We start from the raw sequence: 18,053 nt of genomic DNA, 5'->3' as shown, positions 1-18,053 counted from the left end.
TCAGCAATGGTGACAAGTACCTTGCTGCAATACATGCTTGGTACCAGCATGCATTGCAACATGAATAAATTATGCAGCTGAATTGTCCTATTATTTTGTTAAATTCCAAACATCTGCTTTTTTTTTTTTTTTTTTTTTTTTATGTTGTTTTTGTTGTGACATTTAGTAGCTTTTCAGTGATGTTCTGAATTAATCTGTTCATCTATAAAACATTGATTGTCACCATTGTTGAGATTATTGTGCTGATTGTTGATATCTGTGTGTGTCACTGTAGATAATTTTTTTATGCTCATGTTTGTTAAAATCTTCTAAATGATTGTTATGATATTGCTGGATCTCATGCTGCAGAAACACAGGGTTTGTGATGTGAATATATTAGTGGAACAACATTGTTAGATTCAAAAGACATCAGTGAATCAGTCTATTTCATGATGATTATAAAACCATCAACAGGTAAACATCATCACCTGATCTCATTTCACTTTAGCTTTCTTTGCTGCTGCAAATGTGTTTAACAAACACACTGTCACAACAGCCTAAAAAGACAAAAGATATTATAAGAGTTAAAGGAAACATCAACTTTTTGGGACTTTAGCTTATTCACTGTATCCCCCAGAGTTAGATAAGTCCATACATGCCCTTTTCATCTCCGTGCTGTTGTAACTCTGTCTGACGGACCAACACCGCTAGCCTAGCTTAGCACAAAGACTAAGGTAAACGGCTCCAGCTAGCATACTGCTTAGAGCCATGCATGGGGCAAAAAATCCAGCCCTAACCGAGACCTGGCCCGTGGTATTCAAGCCCTAATCCTGCCCCAGCCCAAAAACGTCTGCAATTTTTCAGAGAAGCATAAGCATGCAGTAGAGAATATTATAGGCAGCCAAATGTGATCCAGCAGTAAATATTTATGGCCTACCTTTTTTTGGTTTAATAACTTTATTGAAGAACAACGTTTCAAAGAACTCTTTGCCAACTGGCTAACGTTAAATAATAACAAAAATGTAATAAATAAAATAAAAAAATCCGTTGAACTGAGTAGGCTCACTCAATGTTTATTTGCGAGTGTTGTGAAGAAAAAGAATATCATCCACTGTTGAAGGCTTCAGGCTCATTGTTTGTTGTACTAATCAAATCAAAACTCTTTCAAAATGCAGCTTTTCCTGAAGTATTGGGAACTTTTAGTAACTCCCCACGCTCCAACTTCTCCCTGAATGCTCTGCATAGTCAACTGTCACCTAATGCATTGCACTCGCGTAATCGCATATTGCGTGGCATATTTATAATATTATAAATATAATACTATTTCATACAGTAGCCTGCGCTCTGCACTGCACGTATATTATGGGCAAGATGAAAGGAGAGAAGCTAAATGAGCCCGAGTCCGACCAAAACCCGATCTGTAAAAAAAACAAAAACAAATGTCCAACTGCTCCCAATAAGTGACAAAATAACGGCAACATCTTCCTATTTACATGTTGTGATTTGTATAGTCACAGCGTGTACGAATAACAAGGTCACATGAGACACAGACATCTTCTAACCGTATACATACTGGGAACTATATTCTCAGAAGGTGAAGCACTGCTACTTGGGCGGAGTGATTTGCTCGCAGCACCTGAGAAGCCCTGTGGTGAGGAGCAGAGAGTTCGCTCAGAGTTGGAGTAAATCACTCCGCAGAAGTAGCAGTGCTTCATCTTCTGAGAATATAGTTCTCAGTATGTATACGGTTAGAAGATGGCTGTGTCTCATGTGGCCTTGTTATTCGTACACGCTGTGTCTATACAAATCACAACATGTAAATAGGAAAATGTTGGCGTTATTTTGTCACTTATTGGGAGCAGTATGCTAGCTGGAGCAGTTTACCTCCAGTCTTTGTGCTAAGCTAGGCTAGCGGTGGGTGCGTCAGACAGAGCTACAGCACGCACGGAGATGAAAAAGGTATGTATGGACTTATCTAACAGTGAATAAGCTAAAGTCCCAAAAAGTCGCCGTGTTCCTTTAAGAGCAAAACTAATGGAAACACTAATCACTGTTATGGTGACTTCAAATGAAACACATTAGAGTTAAACCTCTGTTAATTCTCAATAAAAAAAAAAAGAAAAAAACTTCTGTAGACGTCTAACAGAAATAAAGTCAGTCTGGTTAGTAATAAGTGAAGCTGGTAATGCTGTTTGTGGAGTTGTTTAATCCTCCTCTGCTGAGATCTTCACAGATTTAATGTCTTCTTTTCTCTTCAGTTGATTTCATCTGAGGCTGTGTCTGAAGTCAGTTGTAGTTCTTGTGTTTCTGCTTGTCTCTTTTTTTTTCTGTTCTCTTCTTTCCTTCAGTGATTCTGCTTATTAACAGGCTTATTAAGGCTGAGAGGACTTCATATTTAATATACACAGACTTTGTGGCTCAGATAAGGTTAATTTTTGGTTTATTTCTTTGCTCTTGGCTGACATGTGGCATTGCTATGGCCTGCTTGTGGCCCAGATCTGGCAAACAGGAGTGAGCCGCCCATGGGCCTTCATTCCACGCTGCGTGTGGGCCAGATCATCTTTCCATGTGTGCCAGATGTTGGCCGGATCTGCGCCGAAACAGTGTTGCTATGTGGGAGTAAAGTAGAATTCATTTGAAGGAAAAAGTATGAAAGGAATAGGACAGTTTATGCAACGTAATTTATAGATATATATTTTCATCACAGCTTATCCCTCTGTTGACCCCTGTTACAACTACACTGTGCTGGACAATCCATGGAGAGCCAACAGCAGTCAGATATCAAGCTCCTACAAGTGTGACACGTCTGTCTCCTGGAGTGGCTGGTATCGTCTCTTCATTCAGAGTCAGAATGCAAAGGTCTCAGACACGTGTGTTGCTCAGTACAGCTGTGGCACTCAATTCCCACTGTGGATACGTGGTGGACACCCTACAGTAACAGATGGAGTCGTCACTCGAGATGTCTGCGGTCGATCTGGCAGTAACTGCTGCTTGTACGGGTCTTCTCCCATTAAAGTCAAAGCCTGTCCAGGCAATTATTATGTCTATGAGCTGGTTAGAACAACGTCTATATGCTCAGCATACTGTGCAGGTAATTATATCTACACAAGACCTTTTTACTGTGTGTTTTTTGATTAATTTATAGTATTTTTTTTTTTTTTTTTCAGCTGTTAATAACATTAGCAGCACCGGTACAACAGTCACACCAGAGACGACCTCAGCTGGTAATGTCAAGTCAAGTCATCTTTATATAAATAACGCTTTTTACAATAAATATTGTTTCAAAGCAGCTTTACAATGATAACAGGAAAATAATGCAACTAAGTTTGTTTCTAGAAGAAAATAGCGTCATAGTCCAGCTTAAGTAAGTTCAGTGATGGCTCATTTTTGTTGTAGAAAAGTTATTCATTTAGTTAATTTATATATATAGCCACTCTGGAGAAATCCGTGATGTCATCGTCCAGCTCAATTCAGTTCTCATATAATGATATAAATAGAGGCAAAGGAATAATATTGTTGAATATTAAATGCCCCCAACTAAGCATACCAAAAGTCAAACGGCGAAAAAGGTGGCAATGTAGTCCGATCTTACATGTGTTGGATTGTGTTTTGGCTGTGTGTGAGTGTGTTTGTGTTTAGGTAAAGACAAGGGATTAAAGAGTGTGTGAAATGTGCAGTTGCAGATCATTGCATACAATTTTGTTATAATGTGGACATTTTTATAATGCTGTAGCAAAACATGGCTCGGTTAGTAGTGACTACTGTTATAACTTATGATCAAAATTCTTAAAGTATTTTATTTAGACACACAGACATCAAGAATCAGCCACCAATCAAAATGAATATCTCCCATCATGCATTGCGGTATGAATAAATTATGATCTGAATTGTCTTAGTAATTTCCTTTTCCTAATTGGATATCCTGTTTGTCACCATTGTTAAGATTCATACACTGATTCTTGATGTCTGTGTGTGCCTTAAAAAAAAAAAAAAAAAAAAAAAAAAAAAAAATTGGTTCTTTAAAGTTTATTTTATTTAATTTTATTTTATTTTTATTATTGAAAGTCCTGGATCTCATGCTTTAGAACAGTGTTTCCCAACCCTGCTCCTGAAGGACCCCCAACACTGCACGTTTTCTTTGTCTCCCGAATCAAACACAACTGATTCAACTCATCAGCTCATTAGAAGAAAATCTAGGACAGGGATGGGCAAATGCTGTCCTGGAGGGCCACTGTCCTGCAGAGTTTAATGAATGAATCACCTGAGTGGTTCGCAGCGCCACCGCCACCGCCACATGTTCGTTCTCTCTGAACGAATTTTGAGCAAAAATAGAAACAGGCTCGTCCAAAAAGTGTGGAAAAAACATTGTTCCTTAATAAAAACTTTTGAGTGTTCCTCTAGAATTTTCCCTCAGCAATGGTTGGGTGGATTCGAGTCATTGTGTTGTGACCGGCCCCTGCCGACATGGGTAACTAGCCCATGCCAGCCCTGTTTAGGTCTGTTCCCTCCTGTCAGCAGTCTCTTCAGGCTGTCAGCAGGTCTTTCCCGGGTTGTCAACTGCCCTTTCACAGTAGTCACTGGTTCCAAACCAGAGTTCAGTAAGCTTACTAGCACTAGATGTTTGAATTAGGGCTGGGCGATTTAAATCGCGATATTGTTATGCGCATCTCATCAGTAAAGCCGGTTCCTTGATTAGTAGTAAATCACCATCACCTGCTTTCAGATGGAGCGGCATTTACTACAAAGAGCCGTAGTTAACTGACAAGCTGAGCCATATCGCATCAATATAGCGGACGTATCGCCAGCGATATTTAATGCGATATGGCTCAGCTTGTCAGTTAACTACGGCTCTTTGTACACAGCAAAACATCCAGTGTTAAATTAACACTCCTGGGAGTGTATAGCCCTATTCGGACGGGACTAGTTTCACAGGGGGTCGTTAGAGAAATTTCTGTTTCACAGACGTACTTTGAGATTTTAATCCTGTCCGAATCTGCCATGTCTGTCTTTTTCTCACACGACCTCTGTAAAAATTCCAGAGCAAATTACCTACTGTTTTTCGTCAAACTCGGCGGTCCTCAGAGAAATCTAATCCCGTCCGAATGCGAATGTCTGTGATTGGCGAAAATGTTTTTTTCCAAAACGCTTTTTCTTGTGTTTTTGGTCAACGTGAACTACCGTACAATCTCTCGCTATCGCGCCGGGTATTCAAGTTTCTGCTTTTTGCGCACCGATAATGGATGTAGACATGTAGATGTGTTCGGTAACGTTATACTGCGAATAAATAAAAAAATGAAATCAACAAGAAGAGCCAAATCACATAAACTGTTAAGACTGGCAACTGTAATATCAGTTTCAGGTAAGATTACTTTCATTTCTGCACTTAATTACATAACGTGTAAATTATATAAGTTAAAACTTTTTATTCCAGTGTGGGTTTATTATAAGAACCCAGTTCTATAAAATCATGATGATAAATGTATGTTTAGTTTTTTATACTACAATTTTTATAAAATGTTTACAAAACACTAAATACGTTTGGACGGTTTACTTTATATTTCAAAGTACTTAATTTCAAAATACATTTGATCAAATTTCATACGCAATCCACGCATTCTGAACACGTGATCTTCTGCAATGCCCACATGTAAAACACAGACACTCCTACCTCGGTAATAAACACGGAGATGTTAGTCCCGTCCGAATCCGTACATGAAATCACAGACGTAGGTTGATAAAAATTGTAACTCAAACGTCGTTTGGAAAACTAGTCCCGTCCGAATAGGGCTTATGAGTCCACACTCAAGAGTGTTTAAGTTAATGAGATAACTAAGTGATTAATTTAGTGATGATTGAGCATTATTGAAGACACCTGATGTTAACAAGTAGAATCGCTGAAGGAGAAAATCGCAAATTGTAAGTTACCATTATTGTGATGGGTAGTTGCTTTAGTTGGGCTCTGCCCCTTTTATGTGTACTTTAGATTTTGTTTGGCTGTTGTAACTAAATTAAAACTGCCAGTTGAACAAAGAATAAAAAGTGATCTGATGGTGTTGGTTATATTATGACAATCATCATTTGAACTTGATCACTGAACTCTTTAAAATCCTTCTTTCTGACTTCGATTTATGTTGTTGGTTACAGCATAACTGTGAATCTGAATAAATGGCCAGAATTTTTTGCTGTAATTTAAAGGATTTCTTAAAAGATGTTTTAAAAAAAAAAAAAATCATTCTTTTAGGCACACACAGATTTCAAGATTCAGTCTATGCATCTCAACAATGGTGAGGAGCAGAATATTCAATGAGGAAAAGTAAATTACATAGACAATTCAGATCATAATTTATTCATACCGCAATGCATGATGGGAGCCATTAATGAGTTGTGATTGGTGGCAGCCACTGCAACATGCTTTATTATTGTCACCATTGTTGAGATTCACAGGCTGATTATTGATGTCTGTGTTTTAAATTAATTTATCTAAATGTCTTTTTGATCAGAACAATGTTTATTAAATTTGAATTATAAGTAAAGTACTGATAATCATAGGCTGAAGAATCACAAAACTGCTGCTAACAAGTTAAGCCAAACTATCTCAATATGTTTCCTTTTTCAGATCACAGCATGATTATGTCAAAACGTAGCCAACACTACAAGATAACATTTTACTTTGTTCATTTAACTGTTATAAATCATTACCAGCAGACAAACAACAGTAAATATTAAAGTAAACATATAATGGTCTAGAGCCCAACTAAAGCAAACACCCATCACCTTAATGGTAACTTACAATTTGTGATTTTCTCCTTCAGTGATTCTGCTTGTTATCATCAGGTGTCTTCAATAATGCTCAATCATCACTAAATTAATCACTTAATTATTTCCTCAGCCCTAAATGCCGCTTCATCTGAAAGCAGGTGATGGTGATTTACTACTAATTAAGGAACCGGCTTTACTGACGAGATGCGCATAACAATATCGCGATTTAAATCGCCCAGCCCTAGTTTGAATCCCTTGATAATCAGCAAGCGCTGATTTTGCTAATAATAAATAACGATGTAAATGTCTTCAGCTGCACTTCTAGATACATTTCAGAATAACACTTAAGAAGCATGTTAATTTCTTGAAATATTTTCATTACAGCTAATCTGTCTGACCCCTGCTACAACCACACTGTGCTAAATGATCCATGGAGATCCATCAATAATACAGATTACATCGCTTCAAAGCCATACAAGTGTGACACGTCTGTCTCCTGGAGAGGCTGGTATCGTCTCTTCATTAACAACATGAGCGCTCATATCCCAGACACATGTGTTGCGACGGGTCATTGTGGCACTTCTGCCCCACTGTGGTTACATGGTGGACACCCAACAGTAATGGATGGAGTCGTCACTCGAGATTTCTGTGGTCACTGGAGCGATTACTGCTGCTATTTCAGGTCTTTTCCCATCAAAGTCAAAGCCTGTCCAGATAATTATTATGTCTATGAGCTGGTTACACCAGCTGTGTACTGTACAGGATACTGTGCAGGTAATTATATTCACATGAGCTCTTTCTACACATTCAATATATTTGTGTCTCTGTTCATTAATCACTATTCATCCAAACTTTCAGACACTGGCAGCATTAACACCAGCCCTACAACTGTCACACCAGTGACCATCGCTACAGGTAAAGTAACACACTGTGTCTCTATTGGCTTATTTTCTGACCTGATTGATGTATGGAGGCCCAGTAGTGCACAACACAGTGAAAGTTTAAAAAAGCAAATATACACCCCTCCCTCCTCAGTTGGAACATGTACTGTGTGAGGACGTGCCTTTCCATGGGGTGGCATAACATTTATGTTGTGTTTGGGTTGTTAGAGGTGTATAGTCCAGGGGTCAGAAAGTAAAAGGGAACTATATGGTTATCCGGACCATACCTATTTGGGTAGGGTTAGGGTTAGGGTTAGGTTAACCGTATAGTACATTTACGTGTGGTCACATGTGGTCCGGATAACTGTATAGTAAAAGTCCTGTATAGTATAGTAAAAATGATTCACTAATCTCATAAATTACCAAAAATGGTCATTTGTTACTAAAAGATTATTATTTCACCAATGATAATTTCTTGCCACAGAACAGACAATCTGAATTATGATTTATTTTTGTGAACATTGTGGAGCTAATCATTTAAAACACACACAGACATCAAGAATTAGCATATGAATCTCAACAATGGTGACATGCTTCCTGTAGCAATGCATGCTGGGAGCCACCATATTATAAAACTAATGGCTCCCAGCATGCATTGCAGCATGAAGCATGTCACCATTGTTGTGATTCATAAGCTGATTCTTGATGTTAGTGTGTGTGTATGTATTTTCGAATTATTTTCTCACAATGTATTTACAAATTAAAATTCAGAATATTTGATCTTTGGAAAAATATATTGATGGTAAAAATCTGTTAATAACAAGTTACATCTTTTGGTCAGTTATGACATTTGTCAAAAAAAAATTTTATGATGATGATGTAATATATAGCATATCTTAGTTTATGGTTTCCTTTGCAACAAGTTATGTGTCAGTGAACACTGTTACAAAGACAACAACTAATATAAAAAAATATAAATTGTCAAACCACCCAACTAGAGGAAACACCGATCACCATAATGGCGACCAATCATTTTCATCTAAAAATTTGTTCATTCTCAAAAAGAACTTCTGTAGATGAATGACAGAAATAAGGTCAAACTGGTTTGTAATAAGAGAGATTTCATGTCTTTTCAGTTGATTTCATCTAAAGCTGTGTCCGGAAGTCAGTTGTAGTTCTTGTGTTTCTCTTTTCTTCAGTGATTCTGCTTGTTATCATCAGGTGTCTTCAATAATCCAACAATCATCACTCAATTAATTATTTAATTATCTGATTAACTCTAACACTGCTTCAGTGTTACTTTTAACTAGGGCTGGGCGATTTAAATTGCGATATTGTCATGCGCATCTCGTCAGTAAAGCCGGTTCCTTGATTAGTAGTAAATCGCCATCACCTGCTTTCAAATGGAGCGGCATTTACTACAAAGAGCCGTAGTTAACTGACATCAGAACCACAATTGTAAACGTTCAATCCTCAATCGCGCCTTATAATTCAGCCTCAATTATCACCCCACAAGAACAATTACAGTGCTTTACAACTATAGAACAAAAAGAGTTAAATAAACGTATCACTTCATCTAAAACAACAACATGTTTACTAGATCCTATACCAACTAAACTATTGAAAGAAGTGTTACCTATAGTGGAAGAGCCTCTCCTCAATATTATTAACTCGTCTTTATCTTTAGGTTATGTTCCAAGAACATTTAAACTGGCAGTTATAAAACCTCTCATTAAGAAACCACAATTAGATCCACATAATCATAAACCCATTTCAAATCTACCTTTTATGTCTAAAATACTAGAAAAAGTTGTGTCCGCTCAACTAGGCTCTTTCTTGCAAGAAAATGACACCTATGAAAAGTTTCAGTCTAGTTCCAGGCCGCACCATAGCACTGAAACTACGCTCGTTAAAATCACAAATGATTTACTTTTAGCTTCTGACCAAGGCTGTATCTCAATATTAGTTTTACTTGATCTTAGTGCTGCGTTCGATACTATAGATCATACAATACTCTTAGATCGACTACAAAATTATACTGGTGTTCAAGGACAAGCATTAGGCTGGTTTAGATCATATTTATCTGACCGCTACCATTTTGTCTATTTAAATGGTGAAAAATCGATCATAACTCCAGTAAACTATGGAGGGATCTGTGTTAGGCCCTCTATTATTCTCAATATATATGCTGCCATATAACGCTAAATTATCCAAATTGACAGAGTGTGTTAAAGATATAAAAGATTGGATGACGCATAATTTTCTTTTATTAAATCCAGACAAGACAGCCCACATAGCAACATTGTGTCGGCCCAGATCCGGCCCACATCTGGCACACATGGAAAGATGATCTGGCCCACATGCAGCGTGGAATTACGGCACTTGGGTGGGCCACTCCTGTTTGCCAGATCTGGGCCACAAGCAGGCCATAGCAATGCCACATCTCAGCCAAGAGCAAAGAAATAAACCAGAACTGGAGGATTAAACAACTCCACAAACAGCATTACCAGCTTCACTTATTACCAACCAGACTGACTTTATTTCTGTCAGACGTCTACAAAAGTTTTTATTGAGAATTAACAGAGGTTTAACTATAATGTGTTTCATTTAAAGTCACCATTACAGTGAATAGTGTTTCCATTAGTTGGGCTCTTAACTCTTATTATATCTATTGTCTTCTTTGGCGGCTGTGATAGTGTGTTTGTCAAACACATTTACAGCAGCAAAGAAAGCTAAAGTGAAATGAGATCAGGTGATGATGGTTACCTGTTGATGGTTTTATAATCATCACGAAATAACCTGTTTCACTGAGATAATTTGAATCTAACAATTGTGTTGTACCATTAATATATTCTCATCACAAACCCTGTGTTACTGCAGCATGAGGTCCAGCAATATTATAACAATCAGTTAGAAGACTTTAACAAACATGAGCACGAATCATTATTGTTTGATCACAAACACAGACATCAATAATCAACGTATGAATCTCAACAATGGTGAGAATCAAAAGTACTTTGCTGCAATGCATGCTGGGTACCATCATTGTACAAAACTCCCAGCATGCATTGCAACATGAATAAATTATGCAGCTAAATTGTCCTATTAATTTGTTTAATTCTAAATATGTGCTTTTATTTTTTTGCTGTTGTTTTTGTTGTGGCATTTAGTAGCTTTTCAGTAATGTTCTGAATTAATCTAAAAAAATATATATATATATTGTCACCCTTGTTGAGATTCATGTGCTGATTTTTGATATCTAAGTGTGTCACCGTGGATTTTTTTTTTCATGCTCATGTTTGTTAAAGTCAGAGAAACAGTCAGAGAACAGAGAAACACAAGAACTACAACTGACTTCAGCCACAGTCTTAGATGAAATCAACTGAAGAGAAAAGAAGACATTAAATCTGTGAAGATCTCAGCAGAGGAGGATTAAACAACTCAAACAGCTTTACCAGCTTCACCTATTAGTAACCAGACTGACTTTATTTAATATCCGTTTTAATGAAATCAATAGTTGTATTTTAAAGTCACCATGATGGTGGTTAGCATTTGCTTTAGTTGGACTCTTGACCCTTGACTCTTTAATGTAAACTTTTCTTTGGTTGTTATACTTGTGTGTTTCTAAAGCACAATTGTTGTAGTTAAGAAAGCCATGAGATCAGATGATGTTGGTTGTTTATTGATGATGGAAACGTCATCATTATGTCATTTCCTTAATCCCTGATATTATGCAGTATCTAATGCTTTGATTATATAGGACTTGTGTTTTTAATATTGTTTTATTCATAATAGAAGTCATTTGATTTTATAGTATATCTAGCAGTGTTGTTTATCAAATACCTATTATTTAAAATAGGTTTTAAAAAAAAATACTTGGTGCACAAAAACTTGAATCTATGGCATTACTTAGACAAACACAGACATCAAGAAACAGCATATGAATCTCAACAATGGTGACAATCAAAGAAAGTATCCAGAAAATCCAGCTGCATAATGTATTAATGTCGCAATGAATGCTGGGAGATATGGGTGAGTTTTGATTGGTGGTACCCAGCATGCACTGCAGCATGAAACATTTCATTGATTGTCACCATTGTTGAGAGTCATACACTGATTCTTGAAGTAATAATGTAGAGAAAAAAAGTTTAATGCACTAAATGTTATTTGACTATCAACATTGCTCTCATGCTGTAAATTAACATGGCTTCTATTATATAACAACATTACAAACACAACTCGTATATAATCAAAGCATTAGACACAGAATAAGATCAGAGATTCAAACAATTACATGATGATTAAACATCCAATATCACCTGATCTAATCTTCTCATGGCTTTTTTTTGCCTCAACAAATGTGCTTTATATACACACAAATGTAGCAGCCAAAGAAAATGTAATACTAAAAAGTTAAGGGTCAAGAGTCCAACTAAAGCAAATGCTAACCACCATCATGGTGACTTTAAAATACAATTGTTGATTTCATTAAAACGGATATTAAATTAAGTCAATCTGGTTAGTAATAGGTGAAACTGGTAAAGCTGTTTGAGTTGTTTAATCCTCCTCTGCTGAGATCTTCACAGATTTAATGTCTTCTTTTCTCTTCAGTTGATTTGACTTGACCCTTACAACAGAATGACTTGGCTTGACTTTGACTTGCAATGTTAAGACTTGGACTTGACTTGAGACTTGAATTTAGTGACTTACTCCCACCTCTGATATTTTCATCACAGCTTATCCCTCTGTTGACCCCTGTTACAACTACACTGTGCTGGACAATCCATGGAGAGCCAACAGCAGTCAGATATCAAGCTCCTACAAGTGTGACACGTCTGTCTCCTGGAGTGGCTGGTATCGTCTCTTCATTCAGAGTCAGAATGCAAAGGTCTCAGACACGTGTGTTGCTCAGTACAGCTGTGGCACTCAATTCCCACTGTGGATACGTGGTGGACACCCTACAGTAACAGATGGAGTCGTCACTCGAGATGTCTGCGGTCGATCTGGCAGTAACTGCTGCTTGTACGGGTCTTCTCCCATTAAAGTCAAAGCCTGTCCAGGCAATTATTATGTCTATGAGCTGGTTAGAACAACGTCTATATGCTCAGCATACTGTGCAGGTAATTATATCTACACAAGACCTTTTTACTGTGTGTTTTTTGATTAATTTATAGTATTTTTTTTTTTTTTTTCAGCTGTTAATAACATTAGCAGCACCGGTACAACAGTCACACCAGAGACGACCTCAGCTGGTAATGTCAAGTCAAGTCATCTTTATTTATATAACGCTTTTTACAATAAAAATTGTTTCAAAGCAGCTTTACAGTGATAACAGGAAAATAATTCAACTAAGTTTGTTTCTAGAAGAAAATAGTGTCATATAGGGCTGTGCGATATATATCGTGAGATTGTTATGCGCATCTCGTCAGTAAAGCCGGTTCCTTGATTAGTAGTAAATTACCATCACCTGCTTTCAGATGAAGCGGCATTTACTACAAAGAGCCGTAGTTAACTGACAAGCTGAGCCATATCGCATTAATATCGCGGACGTATCGCCAGCGATACTTAATGCGATATGGCTCAGCTTGTCAGTTAACTACGGCTCTTTGTACACAGCAACAACTCCAGTTTTAAATTAACACTCCTGGGAGTGTATGAGTCCACACTCAATAGTGTTAAAGTTAATGAGATAATTAAGTGATTAATTTAGTGATGATTGAACATTATTGAAGACTCCTGATGTTAACAAGCAGAATCACTGAAGGAGAAAATCACAAATTGTAAGTTACCATTAAGGTGATGGGTGTTTGCTTTAGTTGGGCTCTAGACCATTATATGTTTACTTTAGATTTTATTTGGCTGCTGTATCTGAGTTATAACTGACAGATAAACAAAGAAAAAAAAAGTGATCTGATGGTGTAGGTTATATTATGACAATCATCATTTGAACTTGATCACTGAACTCATTAAAATCCTTCTTTCTCACTTTGATTTATGTTGTTGGTTAGTGAATCTGCATAAATGCCCAGCATTTTTGATATAATATAAAGGATTTCTTAAAAGTTGCTTAAAAAAAAAATCATTCTTTTAGGCACACACAGATGTCAAGATTCAGTCTATGCATCTCAACAATGGTGAGGAGCAGAATATTCAATTAGGAAAAGTAAATTACATAGACAATTCAGATCATAATTTATTCATACCGCAATGCATGATGGGAGCCATTAATGAGTTGTGATTGGTGGCAGCCACTGCAACATGCTTTATTATTGTCACCATTGTTGAGATTCACAGGCTGATTATTGATGTCTGTGTTTTAAATGAATTTATCTGAATGTCTTTTGATCAGAACAATGTTTATTAAATATTTAGAATTATAAGTAAAGTACTGATAATCATAGGCTGAAGAATCACTAAACTGCTGCTAACAAGTTAAACCAAACTATCTCAATAAGTTTCCCTTTTTCAGATCACAGCATGATTATGTCAAAACATAACCAACACTATAAGATAATATTTTACTTTGTTCATTTAACTGTTATAAATCAATAACAGCAGACAAACAACAGTAAATATTAAAGTAAACATATAATGGTCTAGAGCCCAACTAAAGCAAACACCCATCACCTTAATGGTAACTTACAATTTGTGATTTTCTTCTTCAGTGATTCTGCTTGTTAACATCAGGTGTCTTCAATAATGCTCAATCATCACTAAATTAATCACTTAATTATCTCCTCAGCCCTAAATGCCGCTTCATCTGAAAGCAGGTGATGGTGATTTACTACTAATCAAGGAACCGGCTTTACTGACGAGATGCGCATAACAATCTCACGATATATATCGCACAGCCCTAGTGTCATAGTCCATCTTAAGTAAGTTCAGTGATGGCTCATTTTTGTTGTAGAAAAGTTATTCATTTAGTTCATTTATATATAATCATTCATTACATATACATTGAAGCAGCAGTGGATTCCAATCCACCCCGTTCAGACAACAATTGATCACATTTAATCTGTTAATCTCAATATGGAATTTTGTACACATATGACAGAAATAAAGTATGGATAGTAATAAGTGAAGCTGGTAATGCTGTTTGTGGGGTTGTTTAATGAAGTGGGAGCCTGACATCCGATGGTTATACGTCAACCCATTTTTCATTTTTTTAACCAAAATTTGACGTCTGAGCGATGTTGGAGTCCATGTCCATTAGGGCTGGGCGATATATCGCGCGATATTGTTATGCGCATCTCGTCAGTAAAGCCGGTTCCCTTGATTAGTAGTAAATCACCATCACCTGCTTTCAGATGGAGCGGTGTTAAATTAACACTCCTGGGGCTGTGAGTGTATATGAGTCCACACTCAAGAGTGTAAAGTGTTAAAATAAGAGTGTTAAATTAACACTCAAGAGTGTTAAAGTTAATGAGATAATTAAGAGATTAATTAAGTGATTATTGAGCATTATTGAAGACACCTGATGTTAGCAAGCAGAATCACTGAAGAAGAAAATCACATATTGTAAGTTACCATTAAGGTGATGGGTGTTTGCTTTAGTTGGGCTCTAGACCATTACATGTTTACTTTAATTATTACTGTAGTTTGTCTGCTGTTATTGATTTATAACAGTTAAATGAACAAAGTAAAGTGTGATCTGATTGTGTTTTGACATAATCATGCTGTGATCTGAAAAATGAAACTTATTGAAATAGTATGGCTTAACTTGTTATCAGCAGGTTAGTGATTCTTCAGCCTATGATATCAATACTTTACTTATAATTCAAAATATTTTATAAACATTGTTCTGATCAAAACACTTTCAAATGAATTTATTTAGAAACACAGATATCAATAATCAGCCTGTGAATCTCAACAATGGTGACAATAATAAAGCATGTTGCAGTGGCTGCCACCAATCACAACTCATTAATGACTCCCATCATGCATTGCGGTATGAATAAATTATGATCTGAATTGTCTATGTAATTTACTTCTCCTAATTGAATATTCTGCTCGTCACCATTGTTGAGATGCATAGACTGAATCTTGACGTCTGTGTGTGCCTAAAAGAAAGATTTTTTTTAAACAACTTTTAAGAAATCCTTTATATTATATAAAAAATTCTGGGCATTTACGCAGATTCACAGTTACGCTGTAACCAACAACATACATCGAAGTCAGAAAGAAGGATCTTAATGAGTTCAGTGATCAAGCTCGAATGATGAATGTCATAATATAACCAACACCATCAGATCACTTTTTTTTCTTTGCTCATCTGGCAGTTATAACTCAGACACACTGGCGATACGTCCGCGATATTAATGCGATATGGCTCAGCTTGTCAGTTAACTACGGCTCTTTGTAGTAAATGCCGCTCCATCTGAAAGCAGGTGATGGCGATTTACTACTAATCAAGGAACCGGCTTTACTGACGAGATGCGCATAACAATATCGTGCGATATATCGCCCAGCCCTAATGTCCATTAACATTTCTAGCTGGGGTTAGTCACATTGTGGCCATAATATGAGCACACAGTGAGTGCACTGTGAGGTTACGCTTTTAGCTCACTGTGAACTTACATTGTGGTCAAATGGAGATCAATGTGAGATCAACGTGTTGACTGGATTAGCTGTATGATGTGACCCTGAAACATTTAATTTCAATAGTCTGATCCTGCTGAATTTTCATTTCATCCTATTGTCTTTATGCTGGTTTATCTCACTGCAGGTATAAATATAACTCTGGAGAAAGGATGCACAGTAAGTTGAATTTCTGAAATTGAAGTTTTAAAGTTGAACTCACAGTTTGGTAATGTTTTAATGGTAATGTTTTATGGAATGTTTCGTTTCATGTCACCATTATGGTGACCAGTGGTTGCTTTAGTTGGGCTCTTGACCCTTTACTATTTAACATTAGTAGTTCTCTGGCTGCTCCAACTCTGTGCTTATAGAGCATATTTGTTGTGGCAAGAGTAACTATGTTTTGGGCTGTGTTTCCTGAAAATATCGCAAGCCTAATTTGATTGTATAGACCAGTGGTTCTCAAACCTGTCCTGGCGTACCCCCAACACTGCACGTTTTCTTTGTCTCCCTAATCAAACACACCTGATCCAACTCATCAGCTCATTAACCCATGTGATAATGAGCTGATGAGTTGAATCAGGTGTGTTTGATTAGGGAGACAAAGAAAACGTGCAGTGTTGGGGGTACGCCAGGACAGGTTTGAGAACCACTGGTATAGACCATTTGTTGCAGTTGGTCTGCAATCAAGTTAAGTTTAAGATGCTTTTGGAAATGCAGCCCTGGTTATGTTTCAATGATGAAATTATTAGTGACTAGGGATGGGGAAATGAAGCCTCATGAATCACTGAGGCTTTCCCCTGACTGTTCCGGGAAAAGATTCAAAGCTTCGAGAGTGTCGAGAACAGCGCCGAGAACAGCGCCATCTGGTGCATATTTAAAATAAAGCAGCCAGAAGCCTGTGTTAGAAGCTCTGGCAGATGAAGCAACCACAACACACTCCATAGTTTCAATGTTATGTGTACAAATAAATGCCTTACATGTTTGTGTTTGATTTGTTCATTAAATAAATTTATTTTCCCATTAAAGTGTGACAATAAAATATAATAGCTTATAAGCGTATGATTCAATAAGATTTAATGTAGGCCTACTCTCTCTCTCTCTCTCTCTCTCTCTCTCTCTCTCTCTCTCTCTCTCTCTCTCTCTCTCTCTCTCTCTCTCTCTCTCTCTCTCTCTCTCTCTCTCTCTCTCTCTCTCTCTCTCTCTCTCTCTCTCTCTCTCTCTCTCTCTTTCTTTCTTTCTTTCTACACACACACACACACACACAATGAATAAGGACATTGTCTGATAGGATCGTCTGTTATTAAATGTCAATATCAATAATTGTAAATATCAACCAGACTGAGGCAACAATGACTCGTTAAATACGATCTGAAGTTCGAGCCTTCTGACACCCAAAGCGAAACGCGCACGTGTCTGGTCAGAAAGTAAGGCTTCGTTTGTCATCAATCACGTGACTCTAGTAAACCAATACACGCCTCGATACGGGGCTTCACTACAAATTGTGTCGCTTATGTGATACGCGAATCGAAGCTTCAGTGTCATATGTAACATCACTACTAGTGACCTGATTCAATGATGTCACCCAGCATTATAAACTGATTATGTAATTGTTTTATTAATTTTTCACTACAGTAGTTACTTCCAGCAATGTTTTAAAGATCTGAAGGACTTAATATCACACACTGGCATCAAGAATCTACATATGAATCTCAACAATGGTGACAATCAAACAAATGCTTAATGTTGCAATGCATGATGGGAGCCACCAATCAGAACGCATCAATGGCTGACATCATGCATTGCAGCATGAATAAATTATGCAGCTGAATTGTCCTGTAATTTTCATTGTTTTTT

General features: G+C 37.0%; 2 protein-coding genes across 2 annotated transcripts in view; both read left to right on the top strand.

The window, feature by feature from the left end:
• LOC307152637 (uncharacterized protein) overlaps positions 1–3,959 on the top strand; it is a 121,016-nt gene extending 117,057 nt beyond the window's left edge. Inside the window, exons 4-5 of the mRNA XM_079861453.1 lie at positions 2,687–3,070; positions 3,147–3,959. Of these exons, the coding sequence (XP_079717579.1) occupies positions 2,687–3,070; positions 3,147–3,280 (518 nt within the window). The 3' untranslated portion in view covers positions 3,281–3,959. The remainder of the gene's footprint in view (positions 1–2,686; positions 3,071–3,146) is intronic.
• A 484-nt stretch (positions 3,960–4,443) lies between these two features.
• LOC307154745 (adhesion G protein-coupled receptor E3-like) overlaps positions 4,444–18,053 on the top strand; it is a gene marked incomplete at its 5' end in the record, with an annotated part of 51,386 nt that continues 37,776 nt past the window's right edge. The window contains 4 exons of the mRNA XM_079864834.1: positions 4,444–4,447; positions 7,123–7,512; positions 7,597–7,653; positions 12,356–12,702. Of these exons, the coding sequence (XP_079720960.1) occupies positions 4,444–4,447; positions 7,123–7,512; positions 7,597–7,653; positions 12,356–12,702 (798 nt within the window). The remainder of the gene's footprint in view (positions 4,448–7,122; positions 7,513–7,596; positions 7,654–12,355; positions 12,703–18,053) is intronic.

Source organism: Squalius cephalus, assembly GCF_949319135.1.
Source record: "Squalius cephalus genome assembly, chromosome: 2".
In the NCBI taxonomy this organism is placed as follows: Eukaryota; Metazoa; Chordata; class Actinopteri; order Cypriniformes; family Leuciscidae; genus Squalius; species Squalius cephalus.
This window is presented reverse-complemented; position numbering and strand designations above follow the sequence as displayed.